At 38.6% G+C, this 17,516-nt stretch overlaps 1 protein-coding gene across 1 annotated transcript in view; it reads left to right on the top strand.

Moving 5' to 3' along the window:
• Positions 1-3,425: 3,425 nt before the first annotated feature.
• The window catches only part of LOC130580021 (copine-4-like), a gene marked incomplete at its 3' end in the record, with an annotated part of 76,453 nt that continues 62,362 nt past the window's right edge, over positions 3,426-17,516 (top strand). Inside the window, exons 1-2 of the mRNA XM_057377265.1 lie at positions 3,426-3,560; positions 12,507-12,694. Coding sequence (XP_057233248.1) covers positions 3,503-3,560; positions 12,507-12,694 — 246 coding nt within the window. The remainder of the gene's footprint in view (positions 3,561-12,506; positions 12,695-17,516) is intronic.

Raw genomic sequence — 17,516 nt, 5'->3', positions numbered from 1 at the left:
GTGCTACACCCCACAGAACATGTTTGTCTCTGTATTGATAGTTATTGTGGAGGCAGTGTGTAAGTGACCTGTTCAAGAGCTTGCATTTTTGTTTGTAGGGTTTGACCAGCCAAAGTTGTCATTGCAAATGGCTTTCTGTGAAGTCGTTTATGGATGCAGGTCGCATTTGGAATATGCTGCTTGTTTAATGTAACTGTAGTCTTCAAAAGCCCATCTTCTGCCCATATGGTAAAAAAAAAAAAAACATTACAGTGATCTTTTTCCTTTTCACTCCTACATTTTTTTAATGGAGTTAACCAGACTGTCTGACATACCAGCTGAGTAAKTCAGTGAAGTCCAAAGGAATCCTGGAAGGATCCTCACTTTATTCAGTRTTACAAGGAGAAGGCTAAGGGAATGTGATGTTGATGCTGTCATCTGAGAAGATGCAGCCTGGGTCTCCTCAAAGGAACAGCAGTAGAATGTTTGGCTGCAGGCACAAGCTGTAATAAAGAAAACTTACAGTAAATTGTTATCAGAGATGGTGGCCAAATGTTGAAAGAGAAGCCCAGAGAGATAGTGGGATCTTCATCYTTGGAGACTGCCAGAACTCATCTGAACCAGACCTGCTTTGGGCTAGGGATGGGAAACAGAAACTCCCAGAGATCCCTCTCAACMTAAATTATTCTTATTAGACAAATGGCCTGCATTAACTGTATTGAAGACACAGTGCAATTTGACTGCAGCAATACAGCATCTTGTAAGATGTCTGAGAATTAAAGAGCTCCTTTGTGRTGTCATTGGGAAATGTTACCTAGGTATATTCAAACTTTACTGAGAATTTTCTTAGGCAGGCTATTTCACTTGGAAGCATAATCTTGGCAGAAGTCTGAAATGGTCATAGGTTACTTACCATAGATGGGAAGAACATGGCTGCTTGGGGGCTGAAAAGGGGAGGAATGGAAAAAAGCAAGCTGAAACTTCATTCTGGAAGTAGCTAAGTAAGAAATGCTACAGAAGTAATTTGACTGGAACAGTTTTCTCAGCATGTTGCAAAATACCCATCTTCTTGCAAAAGGTAAAATTAAGAGGCAGCATAGGTAGGAAATGTAATTCATATCAGGCTTTCTAGCTTATGGTAAAAATCTCATGAGAAGAATTGGCATYTTCCTCCAATAAGTATTAAGTACTTGCCTGTGTTATTTCTACCTTCAATTAAGTTAATGTTTAAGATACCTCTATGTGCTTCATTTAATAATATATTACACAAGTGAATCATTTGAAGAATTCTTCAGTGAAATATGGAAATAATTTTCATGTAACATCAGCAAGTTAACATCTTATTTTGATGTACTGCTCTACACTTAATATCCCAGCTTGGTCTTTGTTGATGTATTTACTCTGAAGTTGAAGCAATTCAAAACACTAAATGGTATGACTGTGCATTCAGTCTCATTACAGACTTAATGGAACAGCAGTCAAGCACCTCATTATTGTATAACMCAATTTTTTTAGAGGGCAGAAATTATAGGTAAAATTTGAATGTTGACTCCAGAGTATAAAGAGTGTCATCCATCATTCTCTGGGTCAGATCTGAATTGCTGTAATCTTTGTAATCGGAAAAGAGTGCTTGTGACTGAAACAGCAAAATTCTTGTAAAAGTGCGTGTCTTTTCTGAATGTTTTACAAATTTTTAGTACATCTTTTCCATAGGTATCCAAGGCTGGGTTTGATATCATAAAGAAGTTACAAAGGCATCTGTCACTGAGATTTTGATGGGTATGCATTGGATGGGCTGATTTGTGAGGACATACATTTACTATAACCCATGTTCTCTATTCATAATTTGTAAGGGTTTTTTGTTTGTTCTTTTCCTTTCCAAGCACCTTTACCTATGGGGGCTGCTGACACTAGAGATGAAAATAAAACACAAGTGTTCTATTAGTTAAGAGGAACAAAATGAAGATCTTGGATTCCATGCTTTGAAGGCTTTTTAAATCTCTTAATTTTGGAGTCACCCTATACTTGTGTACACTGAAAAAAATGCTCATGCATTAGACCATTAGTTATATGAAAATATGAAATTTTTTGAAAGTTATGAAAATTATCTCTGAGTATTTGAGTATTGTCTGTTTGTACAATTGCATTTTGGTTACCACCAACATGCATGTTTCTAATTCTGAAAATATGTAGCTACAGAAGAGCCTGATGGCTCTCCTTTCAGAGTTAAAATCTGGATATAAGTACTGGAACAAGGAACACATTGCTTTCTGCTCGGAGCAACAATCAGGTTTTAGCATGTTCTAAGTTTTGTGGCATCTCTCATTTGGGAGACCCAGTTTAGTTATCACCACTCCTTTTTGGAATAGTGGGATTTCTATTGAGGCTTCTACTCTTCTGTGCTCTTAGGAAATATCATGGTGACCCAGCTTTATCATTTCTTATGTCCCTGGTGCTTTGCAATTTTCTCTCAACAAACGTTGCAAGAGAGTAGATGAATTTCTGTTTCAAGAGTTCTCGTGTTCCGCAGAGGGCAGGTGAGGGAAGGAATTAACAGTTTCATTGGTCTGGAGAGAAAGGATGGATATGACTTTTAACTCCCAATTCATACAGAACTATGCCCTAGATAATCTGACCACAGTGATTTGTGAAGTGGGAACATCTGGCTGGGACTTCAATATCAGCCTCTTGTGTCTCTTCTCTCTTGAGGGCCATCACTGCTGGCTTGTCAGCATTCCTTTCTCTCTGTTAGCTGTGGGTGGTTCGTGGACTTTATTGCACTCTGTATAAATCTGGCCTTTAAAGACAGATAAATATAGGTGAAGCCCTGTGCAACATGTGCCCAAATCTTAGGGRTATTGCTTGACTAATGTGAACTTCATGAACTGTTCTCCTACCAGGCAGTGATGTCAAGACCAGCAGGTGTTTTTTGTGCGTGGCAGTTGGTAGTAGGATTTCCATCAATACTGATTATGTGAGTTCATTTTTTTTGTGCATCACTTAAGGAACTGAGATCCCCTTCCCTCTGCCTCTAATTCTGTAATAACTATCAGAGCTGAATTGTTTGTTTTGCSCTTTTGTTGTCGGTATATGCTAACAAAGACAGATGGGGACTTGCAGATTTCAGAAGGAGGACATAACTCTTGTGTATACTGATAGTTCCTTTTAGAAGTGCTTAAGACAAAACCTTTAGTCAAAGATTTATGTAAAACCCTTCAGGTATCTTGCTTCTTATCTTTRTTAGTTGTTGACAACATAGATATTTCTCATATACCAAGAATTCCTAGGGGAGAGAAAGACTTGAAAATTCTTGGTGGCTTGGATTTTTAGAGCCTGTTTTTGAAAGTGTTATTTAGCCAAAGCCTTGGCACCGTGTCAGAAGGAAGTAGGTCTACTATAACATTGCTGACAAAGCTCTGTTGCTTCCAGGGCCCAGGTTAGGATCTCTGTGAGGCTGCGCTSTGTCCTGACGCGTTAGGACCCATCTTTGGTAGCTCAATAGAGCACAGATCCTCTGGGAAGCATGGACACACCARCAGAGGAATGGCACGGCACTGGCACCAGCGATACATTTGGCACTGGTAGGACTTTTTGCTGACAGCATGCTGCAATTCTTTTGTGAATCAATTTGATACCAAAAATAGCTACTGGCTTTTTCAGAGATTGAATCTATCATGGTATGGTGGTACTGYGATTGCAAAATGCTCCCAATATGGAGAAGCATATAACTTTCTAGAGGAAAGTCAGACTAAACTGTAGAAATGAATCCAGGAAAGAAATTAACACTCTCCATATAAATATAATTTGGCTGGCACKGCTGCTTCTCCTTCAGGATTTTCTTGTGTCTGCAGTTGGAGCTGCAATGTGATCGTATCCCTTGCTGATTTAGCTGAGACAGTGGCGATGTGTGCTTGGCCTAAGTCTCATGGGTGACTCTTCAAATATTTGATCAAGGTTCTTGGAAAGAAAATAGAAAGCAAGTAAATGACAAGAAGGCGAGAAAGGCTCAGCGTCTCACTTTAACTAGTGGTACAAACCCAGTGTGCTGTCCCTTAACCTCTGTTGGGAAGGGAGTGAACTCAGGACTGGTTTCAGCCATCAGGTAAAGCTGTTCATTGCCCAGCAGCTCCCTGAGGGTGGGCAGGTTGCTCCTTGTCTGTCAAAGTCCTGGGAGGCCATAGGAGTTCTGCTTGTTGCTGAGAAAGGGATCACCTCAGGGGAGCAGCTATGAAGTGAGGGAGCAACTSCCTGCAGCACTACACAGTGCTCCCTTTCTCCTCCTCCTGCACTACCTGACAGAGCAACTTGACTTTAAAGCTCTGTCCCARTTTTGGGCTCAGCGTGGCCCCAGAAGCACTCCTGTGCAGTAGGTAAATTCAGTTTTTCTCACCCTGATAGGAAGCCCTGAGGTAACTTACAGCAGGTTTGCCTTCTGGTTGTACTGCAGGTGCAAGAATTAACAGTAAATGGGGAGTACTTTCTCACTGCTGTTCTTGAGGTGCCTGTCTTTGGATCAGGAGTGGGAAGCAGCTTCTCTTGTAGAATCATTTTTCATGCTGCAGGAAGAGCTGCTCTAGCCATCTGTTGAGGAAAATTAGCAGTTTGCAATATGTTACATCTGTAAATGGATAAACTCTTTCAGGCATTACATGTGTTTATGTACATACTTTGGTGTAATTGAGTATAGCTGAGGAACACAACTTGCTGCTTCAYTTCCAAGTAATGAGCAATWCTACAAGAGGAAATGSYCTCAAGTTGCACTAGGGGAGGTTTAGATTGGATATTAGGGGAAAAATTTTCATTGAAAGGGTTGTAATGCACTSGAATGGGCTGCCCMGGGAAGKGGTTGATTCARCATCCTTGCAGGTATTTAAAAGAYGTGTAGATGTGGTGCTTAGGAACATGGGTTAGTGGTGGCTTTGGCAGTGCTGGATTAATGCATGGACTCAATGATCCTAGGGATCTTGTCAACCTAAACAATTCTATAATTCTCTTGTAGGTAATAGTGTGCTTTTGCAGGGTGGATAAAGGGTAATTACAATTTCAAATGTATATTATTTAAGTGCAGATGATAAGACAAAGATTAATGTAGTAGACTAAACATCTTTTTTTGTTGTTCAGGATTGTCTAATTATTTCAAGAATTATTTTGCCTCAAACCTCTTCTGAAGGCTCTCAGTTGGATTTCTTTGATATCAGGATTTTGACTGCTACACTTTAGAGTGCTGTGGTTATTTGATTTTGTTCCAGGCTTATCTTTCTTTGAAGTATAGCAAAATATCCACTTATTTAAGATTCTTGGATAAGTAACTATGTTGTAAAGCTTCATTTCTTGCTAAGACACTTTTATTTTCCCTCTAATACCTAAGTGGGAGAACCGATTTTAAAAAAGCAGCAAATGCGKATCCTTGGAGTGAATATACTTTTGTTCCTGTGTTTCATTTAATAGATCACTTAGCACAARCAGCAAACTGAAATGGCAAGCCTAAGAAAATTAAATTGGCTTTTGGTGATAAGCGGTCAAGTATCAGATGGTAGTAGCTTTGAAATTGTTGATTAGAGAGAGAGAGATATTCAATTACATTTCTCTGATTTACTAGGCTTACATGTCACTTGCATATAGTAGATTTGGTGGTTTTGTGTGTCTGTAATTCCTCAGTGCAGTGTTTGAAGTGGATTCAATGGTCCTAAGCTTTTCCATGTATCCATGGCTTAATTCCTGTGCTTACAGCTGCCTATGCTTCAGGTATTATCTCAAGTGTAGTACTCCAGAGTCTGAGAACCAATACCCWATCCAGCAGGCAAATCATTTACTTGTGGCAGCCTGAATTTTGCTGGGGCTTTATATTATTCAGTTCTKCTTGTAATTCATCAGCTCAGAGAGTTATGGTATAGGACAGCCTGAACTTTGCTGTCATTTCTTTCTCTTGTTTCTTAAATGCATTTTTCACTTTTATAATGGTGAGAAAAGGCTGTAGAAMCTCAGTTCTAATGGCTTTGCAAATAGAAATGAAATGAAGAACAAATCCACTTTCGTTAATGTTTTCTGAGGTAAAATATGCCATTTTCATGATTTRGAAGAGGAACACTCAGCCTATTTAATGTTTTTGCTTGACAGTATTGAGTTGCAAGTAAAGGCTTTGGACAGGCATATTTAAGGAAACAAGTCTGTGGGTAAGAGGACAATTGTGTGTTACTGTGTGTCAGCATATAGATGAGCCAGTCTGTTTTCTCTCTAGCTTCYACACTGTTCCAAATAAAATTCATTCTGTTATCCTATTAAACCAACACATTGTCTTAGAAGGCGTCATTTTATAAACACGATCAAATACACACCCTCTGTAGCAGCCTGTRAGCCAACCTTGCTGCAGGAGAGGCAGACTCTCTGTGACTGCTACAAATCCTGTGAATGTAAATGAAGCAGACTTTGGTTAATTCTGTGAGAAAATCTCTGCTGCTTTTCCAGTAATAAGCACTGATGTTGTTTTCTAGTAGGGTAGTTGTCTGCATTTATCCCTAGGAAGGTTGTTTTGATCTTGTTATTTGTTCAGTCTCCTGGTTTTTTGCATTAGTGAATTTTGATTTYTCTTCCCCTGCATATTTTACAGCAGTGTAAGAAGGAAGACAACGGGAACTCTGTGAAGTAGGAGGTGACTGATGGCATTAGCTACATGCTAAAGGAGCCAGGGCGAATCCTAGATTTGCTTTTCCAGTAGAGGATGATAGAATATATGTGTTTTAGCCCTGACTCTTATAGGTGCTTTGCATTTTGCTGAGTCTGACTTCAATGGGAGCCACTCAGAGCATCCAGAGCTGGGCACATTTGARCATCTCCCAGTGCTCCAGTTACCGTGGGGATTTTCCCTCTCTTAACTGAAATGGGGTTATTTGTGTAGGTGCATCACAATTTTGTATGGTGTTTTGTCATGCATTAGATGTCTCAATTCCTTCCCAGTGACTTTCCCTTCTCCCCTTATAATTGAACCAGCTGGTTCTGTGGTAATGAGTCCCTTTGAACTGTCAGTGTGTGTGTATTTCCATTTACACTGCTGGCACTTTGTTCTGAACCTTCTCCCCTTCTGTCCAAATAGATTACCTGCATTACCAGATCTGTCTCATTGCTCACAAAAGCATTGCTGTGGATTCTGCAGATCCCCCTTCTTCACTGAGTTTATTGCTCATTTTTCAAAGCATTTATCAAACTCTGGTAGGTGTAACTTTAAATAAATCTTCACTAATAGTTGTCAGATAATCAAAGTGGAGGAGGAAAAATTGTATTTTTAATTGCACAAATTATCTTGTGGAGGGGTCTTGCTAACCTATTGACTTTTMATTACAAATAATTCATATTCAAATTAATCTTGGCAGCTGGCATTTTGTCTGTATTATCTATGATCATATAAACTTCTGTAGCAATTTATAATGTAGTTGATGTTGACCAGGATAATTTTTTTAATGCCAACAGGAGCGAGAGTCTTGTGCAGTGATTTGAGATATGGCTGATAACCAGGAGTCTAGAAATGTGGTCTGAGATAAGTAATTGAATGACCATGTTCTAAGATAGTACTGATTGTTCCTGAGGAGTTTCCAGGGRTGCACAGAGAAAGGCCAAGGCAATGGCCACAGCAGCCACAAAGATTTTACACAATGGAAAATCCTCAATACATATTGTAATAAAGATAAGTCTGCTTTCCCTGTCAACCTGGGGTCTCTGTTCAGACCTGGGCAAGCCAGGTGTCTTAGTAGAAACTTGCTGAATCAGGACCTCCTGATGAATTCCCACATCTCCTCATTTGTACAAAGCTTATTTACAGCTGGAAAGCAAAAGAATGGATTTGTTTTTCACAGTCAAGGAAGCCTTGCTGCCAACAACAGGTAGAATAATTACTAGAGACTGGGAAATCCCAATTACATAAAATGTYTTAAAAATAATTGCTTCTCTCAATTAGTATAATTCCCTGAAGGGGTCCATTACCTACATTATACTGGAGCTGAACAAGTCACTAAACAGAGGAACTTTTTAAAACTCTTCTACCTGAACAMCCAACATAATTTCAGCCTTTTCTATAAATCTTGCTCATACTGTATTTTAACTTGATCTGGGTTTTATTAATTTTAAGCTGTGAAGTGCAGACTTGGTTTTCATATTTCTTTTTATTAGGTTTTAAACCGTGGAAGATCCAGAAACTGTAGGTACAAAGCTTTCTGTCTAGAGAGTTAAGCTGTTTGTGTATTTTGAATGCTCTCCCATATATAAGTATAAATACACATGGAGCAGACAGTGCCACAACATCCAGTGCTTTTAGACCTAATCTTTTTTGGAGGCACTTATTCACAACTCTTACTTCRAGTAACTCTGCCATTAGTATTTCCCACCATGTGCACGTACTGCAGACATAATTTACCTTTCCAGGAGCAGACTCTTGCTGATTACTTCTGTAGAAGCAGACAGATGCCATTAGCTCATTTTCATTTCATGACTAAAGTGCCAGTAAAACAATTCAAACACAGCTTGCAACATATGGTGACGGGAAACYTGCAACCCCCAAATTCATTTGCGTGTAGTTTGGTCTGGCTTTTATTACAGGCTTCTAAAAAACAAGACCTTTTTCTAAATTCAAAGCACACTGGTTACTGCTTTTAATCCCAGCATCTTTCTCATTTGCTGCTCTCTCATTATCTGAACTGAAGGTGAGGCTGAATGTGAGTGTTTACCTGAATCTTCACAAGGTGCTGTAGAAGAGAGGATTCCATTTTTCACCCAGACAGCTTGCAGAAAAGCTTTTTGGGCATTATGTGTTTAAGAGAGCAAAATGACACTGAGCAAAGGAGAAAACTTGAAATCTGAATTCAGATAGCATCTTAGATTTATTTCATGGTGAATCTAAGGAGGCTGGTTATGAGCTTGTGGTGAGGTTGTGTGGGTCACCATTTTGTGTTACAGTGGATCTGAATGTGTGAGCTGAATTCAAGTCTTTAAGATCCTGGAGAGAGGCATGTGCTGTTTGTRTTCCATGTCACAAAGATCTTTACTTCTGCAGGCACTAGACAACTGAACATTTTTAAAGCCATATAGTCCCCCTGAACAGAGAAAGATGTAGCTGTCAAATGTGTAGCACTGATTTTCATTGTAAACCATTTATCTAGGCAGGCACAATTTTCTGAACTCCTGTGCTGTTGCTTTTAATGAAACAGCTACACGTGGGAGCCTTTGAAGCACTACTTTGTACCAGGGCTCATGAATGTGTTTTGATTTTCTGCATGGCTTTGGAGCCAAGGGACTTAAATCATCAATTAATAACATGTCACAGAGACAATCTGTACCCTAAAAAGTTTATAATTTGGCTGTCTTCTGCTTAGTCACAGAGTAGAAGAGGTTGGAAAGAACCTCTGCAGATGATCTATTCCAAGCCTTTGCCTAAAATAGGCTACTCAGAGCCACRTCCAGACAAGTTCTGGATGTCATGTTCAGACATGATTTGGATATCTCTAAGGATGAAGACACTACAAGTTCTCTGATAAACATGTCACAGTGTTCAACCAAACTCCTAGTAAAAGTTTCCTTTTCTTTGATCATAATTTCCTGAATTTCAAGTTGTGCCGCTTGCTTCTTGTCCTGTCACTGAGCATTACTGGGAAGAATTTGAGTTTCATGTCCTTACTTCCTAATTTCTTCATATATATTAATAAGATGACCTTGAGCAATCAATCTCTAAAAAAAAGTTCAAAGAAGCATGTTGATTTCTAGTAAATGAGCTTCAAKTATGCTAGATATAGAATATCTTGGAGAGAGTAGAGACAGAGACTTGTTTTCAAGGTTCTCATTTTTTCTTTGTATCTGACACATTCTTTGTTGGTTGTTTTTGTTTGGTTGGTTGTTTTTGATTTTTGGGTTTTGCTTGGGGTTTTTTGGGGGGGGGGCTTAGTTTGTTTGTTTTTTTGTTTTTGCTGTTGTAGTTATTTTGTTGTTGTTCTTTGGTTGGTTTTTTTTGTAACCTACTACATTTCAATTTCAGTATAGTGCACTTTTAATTTTTTTCCAGATTGTACTGTCTTCTTGATGTTGTACCATGGAGAGGGGGAAACAGAAGGCCTGGTTTTGCTTCCCCATTCTGTTCAGTCTAGCACTGGCTAATAAGTTTGTGTGGGAAGCATATAATCCACCACTTTCCTCTTTTCCAGGGGAAATGAGAGAGAATTTATGCAGCAATGATAGGAAAATTTTATTAGTATGTAACCTTGTATCACTTATGTCCCTTACTTTTTGTATCTGTGCTGTTCCTTTYCTCCTTTTTCAATGAATATTGAAGCAATTTGGACTTTGCAGGAATAATGAGGTTCTAATCAACTGAAAATGGAAGAGTTTGTAGCATAGAAAAATGAGTAATTTTTTCCTTCATCAATAATGTATGTAGTTAATTGACAAAATCTTCTTACGCAATCTAACTTGTCTATGTTTGTGCAAAATATTGCCTTTTTTAGCTACTTTCAGTAGGCTCAAAATCTATTTTCCAGGCCTCCAGCTTCCTGGTGATGTGACATCAGCACAACAGCCCAAGCTGCTGATTATATTAAAAGAAAAATATAATGAGACAAAAGGAAAAGGCTGTGGCTCAATCTTTTCCATTGATAAATTTAGAACTTGCAAAAGCTGAAATAATAGCTGTAGTGATAAAAAGAAATATAATTTTTATGCTTACCCGCTGTTCTGAAAAACCAGTGTATAATTACTGTAGGAGGAAGAAAAATACATCTCTCCCCCTCACTCTGCTACTTTTTCCTCTTCTCTTCAGTGTTGAAATCATCCAGTTTAATTAAATCACCAGCCTGTTTCTGCACAAAGGATGACATTTTATTAATGATGYATGATGTGCATGAGACAGAATTAACCCAATTTTCAAACGGATTTCAATTTGGAAAGGGCAACATGTAAAAATGTCTTGTAAATGTGTGGGATGAGCTTGTTGAGCAGCTTTCTGAAGGAGATGGGATTATAAAATGATGAATAATTAGACAACAGTCTCTCCAGTCCCTCACTTTATAAGGTAGCTCAATATCGTTACCTTTTCCATATGTTAAGTTTTGCCTATTTTTCATTTTAAGCATGACTTCACCTATATGTGAATGGGGTATTCACACCAGATCAAGGGTCATACAGTTAGTTATATAGATTTGAAGAATTTTAAGTTGTTAACAGGTATTTATCTCTTCTGCTAGGGGAGCAGATGATCTGCCTYATCGTTCAGACTTACATTCCTGAAATGTGTCCATATGTATTAGATGTTCTCACTGTATTGCCAACACCTGTTTTTTTCTGAATTGAGAAATACCTTTCTGATTCAAAGGAAAACTGGATAGGTGTGATTTTGTGGGTTTTATTTTTAACTTAGCAGATTTGGGGAAAGAAATTTTCACTTTCATTTCCATATCTCTGAAATTTAATTTTTATCAAAGCAGTTCTCAAAAACCATTTAGGTATGAGAACAGGGTGTTGTGGAATAGACAGTGAAAAGGTTTGAAACAGACCACTAAAATGTCTTGCTGATAAAATGGTGAGATGTATGCCCTCTAGAAGTACAGGATTCTTTTTTTTTGTGTCTGTTATATATGGGGTAAGGTGACAAAGGCTCTAATCCATGTATTAGGGAGCAGGTTTTTAAAGGGTCAGGCTGTGAAGCTCAGAACAAATGTGTAAATGATAGTGTTCCCGTATTCTTCTTTATTGATGCAAAAATGGTCATATGGGAATTTTTGGAAGGCTTTGTGTTAAAATGTTTTTGTTGTTTCTGTTGGGAGAAAAGGCTTGAGCTACAAGATTGGTGGTGGTGTTCATAATGAAGTAAGGGCTGAAAGTCCCTGTTATTCCAGCCATCTRTGTCCATGTGACTCTGATTCTTAACCCAAAAGAGCAAACACTCCATTACAGCAAGATGTGCCAGCATAAATATCCTGCCCTTCTGTTTAGAACATTAATCTTGGCTACTTTCTTAGCAATGGGGGCAGGTAATCTTCTGCAGTAAGTGTGGAAACAGTGAAATGTATTTTGGAATTTAAAGCTGGTATGAAAGGGGCCTTCTGTGGGATTTATGCCTAACATTTGTGTAAGAAGTGCATACTCTTTAAAAGAAATAGAGAGAAATAAAAGAAAGTTGGAGGAGTGCTGAACAAATTTAATTTAGCCTTGTTAARGTGTTGTCATAGGAAATGGGGAATTGCCAACCTGTCTATCTGTCCTTTGGCCTGGGGAAACACAGCTCTATAAATAGGAACAGAGCTGGAAGTCGAGTCCACAGTTGACCCCCAGAGTTCACAGGCATGGTGGAAAATTTTGTAATGAACTTGGCTTACTTATAAACATATGAGATGATTATTTCTTTTTGCTATAGGTATTCCTTTGATTTTATTTTTTCCCCCTCATGCTCTGGTTCTTATTGACAGTTATTGTCTGGCAGAAATTTGCATTGGCTTCTATGTGGAAGGAAAGGCTGTACTGTGCACCATCTTTAATGGACCTTTTTTCTCTTTCAGAACAAGGAATGAAGAAAATGAGCAACATCTATGAATCAGCAGCCAATACCCTGGGAATTTTTAACAGCCCATGCCTGACTAAAGTGGAGTTGCGAGTTGCATGCAAAGGCATCTCAGAYAGGGATGCCCTCTCAAAACCAGATCCTTGTGTCATCTTGAAAATGCAGTCACATGGCCAGTGGTTTGAGGTGAGTGTGTAATAAAATAAAATTGATTCTTCTAACACTTTAGGATGGCATAGACAAACTGAGGCAAAATTGAAATAGCAAGAACAATAAGGAGAAGAAAGAATTTGAAGCCTGTGGCATAATCTTGTAAGAGSGAAGAGAGATTTTCCATTAACCCTAACACAGTTTGAATCAAAAACTTTGRACTCCTCTTTGGAGTCTAGATTAAAAATCAAGATGAATAAAGAATCAAGCATAATAAAACCTCTGCCTTTAGGCCTTCTTTTTTCATAAAAGCTGTATAATAGCAGAGATAATGATAGTGACCACCAGGCATGGCAATATGAAGAGGAGAAATACTGTGAAAGCCAGGAGTCTTTATTATTAGTTGGCAAGGAATTTGGTGGCAGAGTGGTTTGATTTGCAAATTTTGAGCRTTACATTTGGATTCATTGTTGCAGTTAGTAAAACTAATGTATTTGCCTTATCAATTTACCTTGTATTGCAGATTATATTTTTGATTAAAACCCTGCTTTGTGTTATTTTGCCTAATCATGGAAATAATTTCATTGATCACTGGAAACAGGATGTCTTAAAGAAATTCAAACTGTAAATATAGAATATAGAATGGAATGTAATATTTTTAATGACATTGGGTATTTTTCTTAAAAGTTATACTTGAATGTTTGTGAGCACTCAGGTACAACACACTCTCAGGTGTGTGTTTTAGATCAAGCTAAAAGGTGTGACTTTAAAAAGAGAATAGAAAGTATGTAAGAGAAAATTAGGAATGTATTAAATGCAGTTAATTTTGAGTGCATATTCAACCCGCTCTTTTCGAGAGTTTTAGCTTTCAGCATAGGATTATGTTATCTATGAAAAGATATAGTAATGGTGAGCAAATGCAGAAAGTATAATCTTAAATTMAGGGGTATTTTTAATTTAGCATTTTCAGCCAAGTTTATCAGACTCTGAGTCATTTGTTCCCATTTATTCCAATCGTTTTGACCTGTGGACCTCAGAAATTTTTCCAGCGCAGGCCGGCACCAGCCTAGGGAAGTTAAGGTTTCTTTGATGGTATTCTTTGTCTTTTCTTAGTTTGCTCTTGTGGAATTATTAGCTAGATCCTTGATAGAAAACCAGACTATAACTAGAAATAAAACTCTCACCATCATCTTAGTGCTACAAAATCAGWGTATATATTTATTGAAAATTAGGGTAATATAATACTTAGCCTAAAAAAAAGGTAATTTTAGGTATCTATGTAGAAAGAAGCATTTAGCTGCACTGTGTGTAATCACACAAATCATAGAAATTAACCAGACAATGGATTAAAGGTCAAAATAAATGAAATGCCCATTTGGAAAGGACAGAACGAAAACTTCTGACTGTCTCAGTTCTCTGAATATCTTTGGGTCCATTTCACATACATTTTGTCTCTGGCAGGGTAAGTATATTAAAATCATATATTGTGATGTAGTAATGGAGATTCCCTTTATTTGATGTGTTTTTTAATTTGRAAAGTGATTGTCTGAATAGAGTAATTCTTGCAGAACAGATCTACCCACTGATACAATTCTCATCTCTTGTCAGTTGTTCATCCTGTCTAGTGAGAGTCCAGGGCATTCATTTTAGTATGAACRAAAAGTTTTTATTAGTTTCTGTTCCTATCAGTGCTGCAAAGTGAACGCTGCTCTGACATGATGAGTCTTTTCTGGCCAGCAAATTCTTAACAGAATTTTTAATTAAGTTCCGATTGCTGAGCTAAATTGAGCAGAGTCACTCAGGTATAGCTGAAGACATAATTTGGCTGGAAGAATCTCCTGCTGATGGCAATCAATGATCCAGCAAGACCTGAAAAAACAGGATGAGTAATAATTTTATAAAAAAGTAATAAAAAAGACAAAGTAATACTTTTTTTTAATTACATCCAGTTACCAGTGCAGTGAGTATATTCAACACAGAAATCACTAAATGGCAACCAAAAAAAGGAATAGAACTGAGGAGTGTGGATTTAGTGCCTTCATGAAATTATCTTGAATTTTCAGATACCTTAAACCCCTTGGAGATCCAAACAAGCTGTAGCAAGGTACAGTGTTTCTGAATTCTGTACATCATACATAATGATCACRTACTCTGGTTATGTGGAGGTTTTGTCAACATGGAGTAGCTGGATTTCGGAAGGTGTCTGAAATACRGGTTGTGGTTGGTGTTGGTTGTGCTCTTGCATATGAGAGCTTTTGAAATCCATGGAAAGCATTGAGGGCCGGCTGCTCAGCTGCTCTTGGGCCAGATGCAGCTGAAGCATGTGGGCTTAGGCTGATGTGATTGTGCATGAAGTTAGAGATACTGGGATGTGAAGGAGTCACTCTGCTGGTGCAGACAATCCCTGAAAGTGAATAACATGTACACATTTGTCTCTGGGAGAATTTTGATAAAATATGGCAGCCTGTTGCTGAGGAAATAATTTTTTTTTCAGTTCTGCAGTTCTGTGTGTGCATATGTGTGTGTTTGTGTAAATTATGCCACCCACACATGTAAATATAGAATGAAAATGTGTCTATGCTCGTGTAGAGTGGGTGGATGCAGTTTCCAGAGATTGGAAATGACATCTAAGTATTCTTCATGATTTTTTAAAATTATGGTTTTCCTGTTTTGTTTCATTTTGAGGGGTTTTGTTTGTTTGTTTCCTGGACACAGGATTGGTGAGATTGGAAGGGACCTCAAGAGGTCACATAGTCCATCCCCTGCTGCTCAGGTAGTGATACCTGGAGCCAGATTCCCAGGACTATGTCAGACAATTTCTGAGTATCTCTGAGGAGGGAATTCTGCATGCTTCCTAGGCAACCTGTGCCAGTGCTTGGTCACTGTCAAGAGTAAAAAAAGGTTTCCTAATGTTCCTGTGTTTCAACTAGTGCCCCTTACCTCTGGTTCTGTTGCTAGCCACCAGTGGAAAAAAGCCTGTCTGTCCTTCAGGTATTACATTGTTAAGATGCCCCCGGAGTGCTCCAAGTGTTTCATTTACAAACTTGCTCAAGGTACAGTCTGCCCCATCACCCAKATCTTTAATGAAGATCTTAAACAGGACCCAGTGGCTGACCCCTGTGGCATCCAGCTAGGATTTGTGTCACTGATACCCAGYCTCTGGGCCTGGCCAGTTTTCAGTCCACCTCACTGTCAGCTCATCCATTCCCTATATCAACAGCTCCTCTAGGAAGATCTTACAGGAGTGTCCAAGACCCTACCGGAGGCCAGGTAGAAAATATCCTCWGCTCTTGCCTCAYCTACYRGGCCAGGCAGATCTACTTCATCTTRGAAGTTTGTTAAGTTGGTCAAGCRTGACTTTCTCTTGGTGAARCYATGTTGGCTACTCATGATTTTCTTMTCCTTAATGTGCCTAGGATTAATTGCAGTATCAGCTTCCCAGGAATTGAGGTGAAATTGATGGGCCTGTAGTTCACTGGATGATTTGATGAGGGACACATRATTCCTCAGAAGAGAAACCATCAGGAACTTGGACAAGTACTCACAGAATTCTTGATGCTGTCCCCATTTCTGGCACAGATGCTTGCTGTTTTTCTCTTCTTGTCTGTGCAGATGATTCTCTGTAAACAAACCAGTACATGCACAAGTGTGCACGCAAACCTTCCCCCTACATTTTGCTGTGTATGTATGTTGATGCTGGCTGAAAAGCACTATCTCCACCAATSTAACATGAGAATCAGCAGTTTACTCTTTCTTTTACATGAAGCCTAACGTGACAGGGTGTGATACAGCAGAATTTAAGATTATGTTATCTTTATGTGCYAAAAGCCAATTTGCTGATCCAGGGCTGAATTTTATCTCTTCTGGGCTTAATTTTAGGCAGGTACACACTTGCAGGGTCATCAAATGTTATACTTTAAGTGTTTGTATATGGCATTGGAGTCTTCAGCTGAGATGTGCTGGCATTCTCATTAACTCCTTATTTCCTAAGAAAGTCGTTTGGGTCTGTTCACATACCTGCATATGGCAAATTGRAAGCTAAGTTGCTGAGCTGTGTCTGGTCATAAAAGATTTAGACAAGATCAGGAGGTGTTCTRCAGCCAGATGGAACATGATATCTGCAGCTGTGAAAGGAGAAGAGGAGCCGTGTTTGGGAATCAAGGAGGGCTCCCTTTAGCTATACTCTTGGGGATTTCAGCAGCAGGACAATAGAGCATCTGCTGCGTTGTGGATATGAGCAGCCAGCTGGAGGTTCTCCTTTTTACACGAAGTTTTTGTTAAACCTGAATAACTGCAGAGCAAATAAAACAGCACCCAAAGACARCATGCACTTGCTAAAATTAGTTTGATGGAATTGGATGAAATTATTAGAATGGATAAGTTTGTTTATTGAAATAAGTTGTTGAAATATTCTCCGAAGTCACACTTTGTGAAAGTCACTGAGCTTTGATAAATATGTGTTGATATTCTTAAAATAAAAGTTACTCACTTGTAATTAAAGATGACATTTCAAGGATCGGCTTGGCAAGATTAAACAAACAAAACAGATTTTTCTGGGTTTCCTTTTCTTTCAYATTAACCTGCACATTCACACAGACCCTCATGCAAACAGATAGTAGAGACCAGTGAGCTTGGAAATGCATGAAACAGTTAAAGTATAGAATGCTTGACAGTGGAGCCTACTAAACACACTACATAGGAATCAAGCTACAGGAAGGACAGAGTCTTGCTCTTCATCTGGGTTTCATTTTCCCTTTAGTCCTGCTCTCTCTTTTGTTTCACTTCTGAATTCCAGCATCCTTATTCCTCTGCCTTTTCACCTACCTCATCTCCTCATTTCCATTCCCTGCTCCTGCTG

This window comes from Malurus melanocephalus, unplaced genomic scaffold (assembly GCF_030028575.1).
Source record: "Malurus melanocephalus ecotype Western Australia unplaced genomic scaffold, MMel_1.1 scaffold_309, whole genome shotgun sequence".
NCBI lineage: Eukaryota > Metazoa > Chordata > Aves > Passeriformes > Maluridae > Malurus > Malurus melanocephalus.
This window is presented reverse-complemented; position numbering and strand designations above follow the sequence as displayed.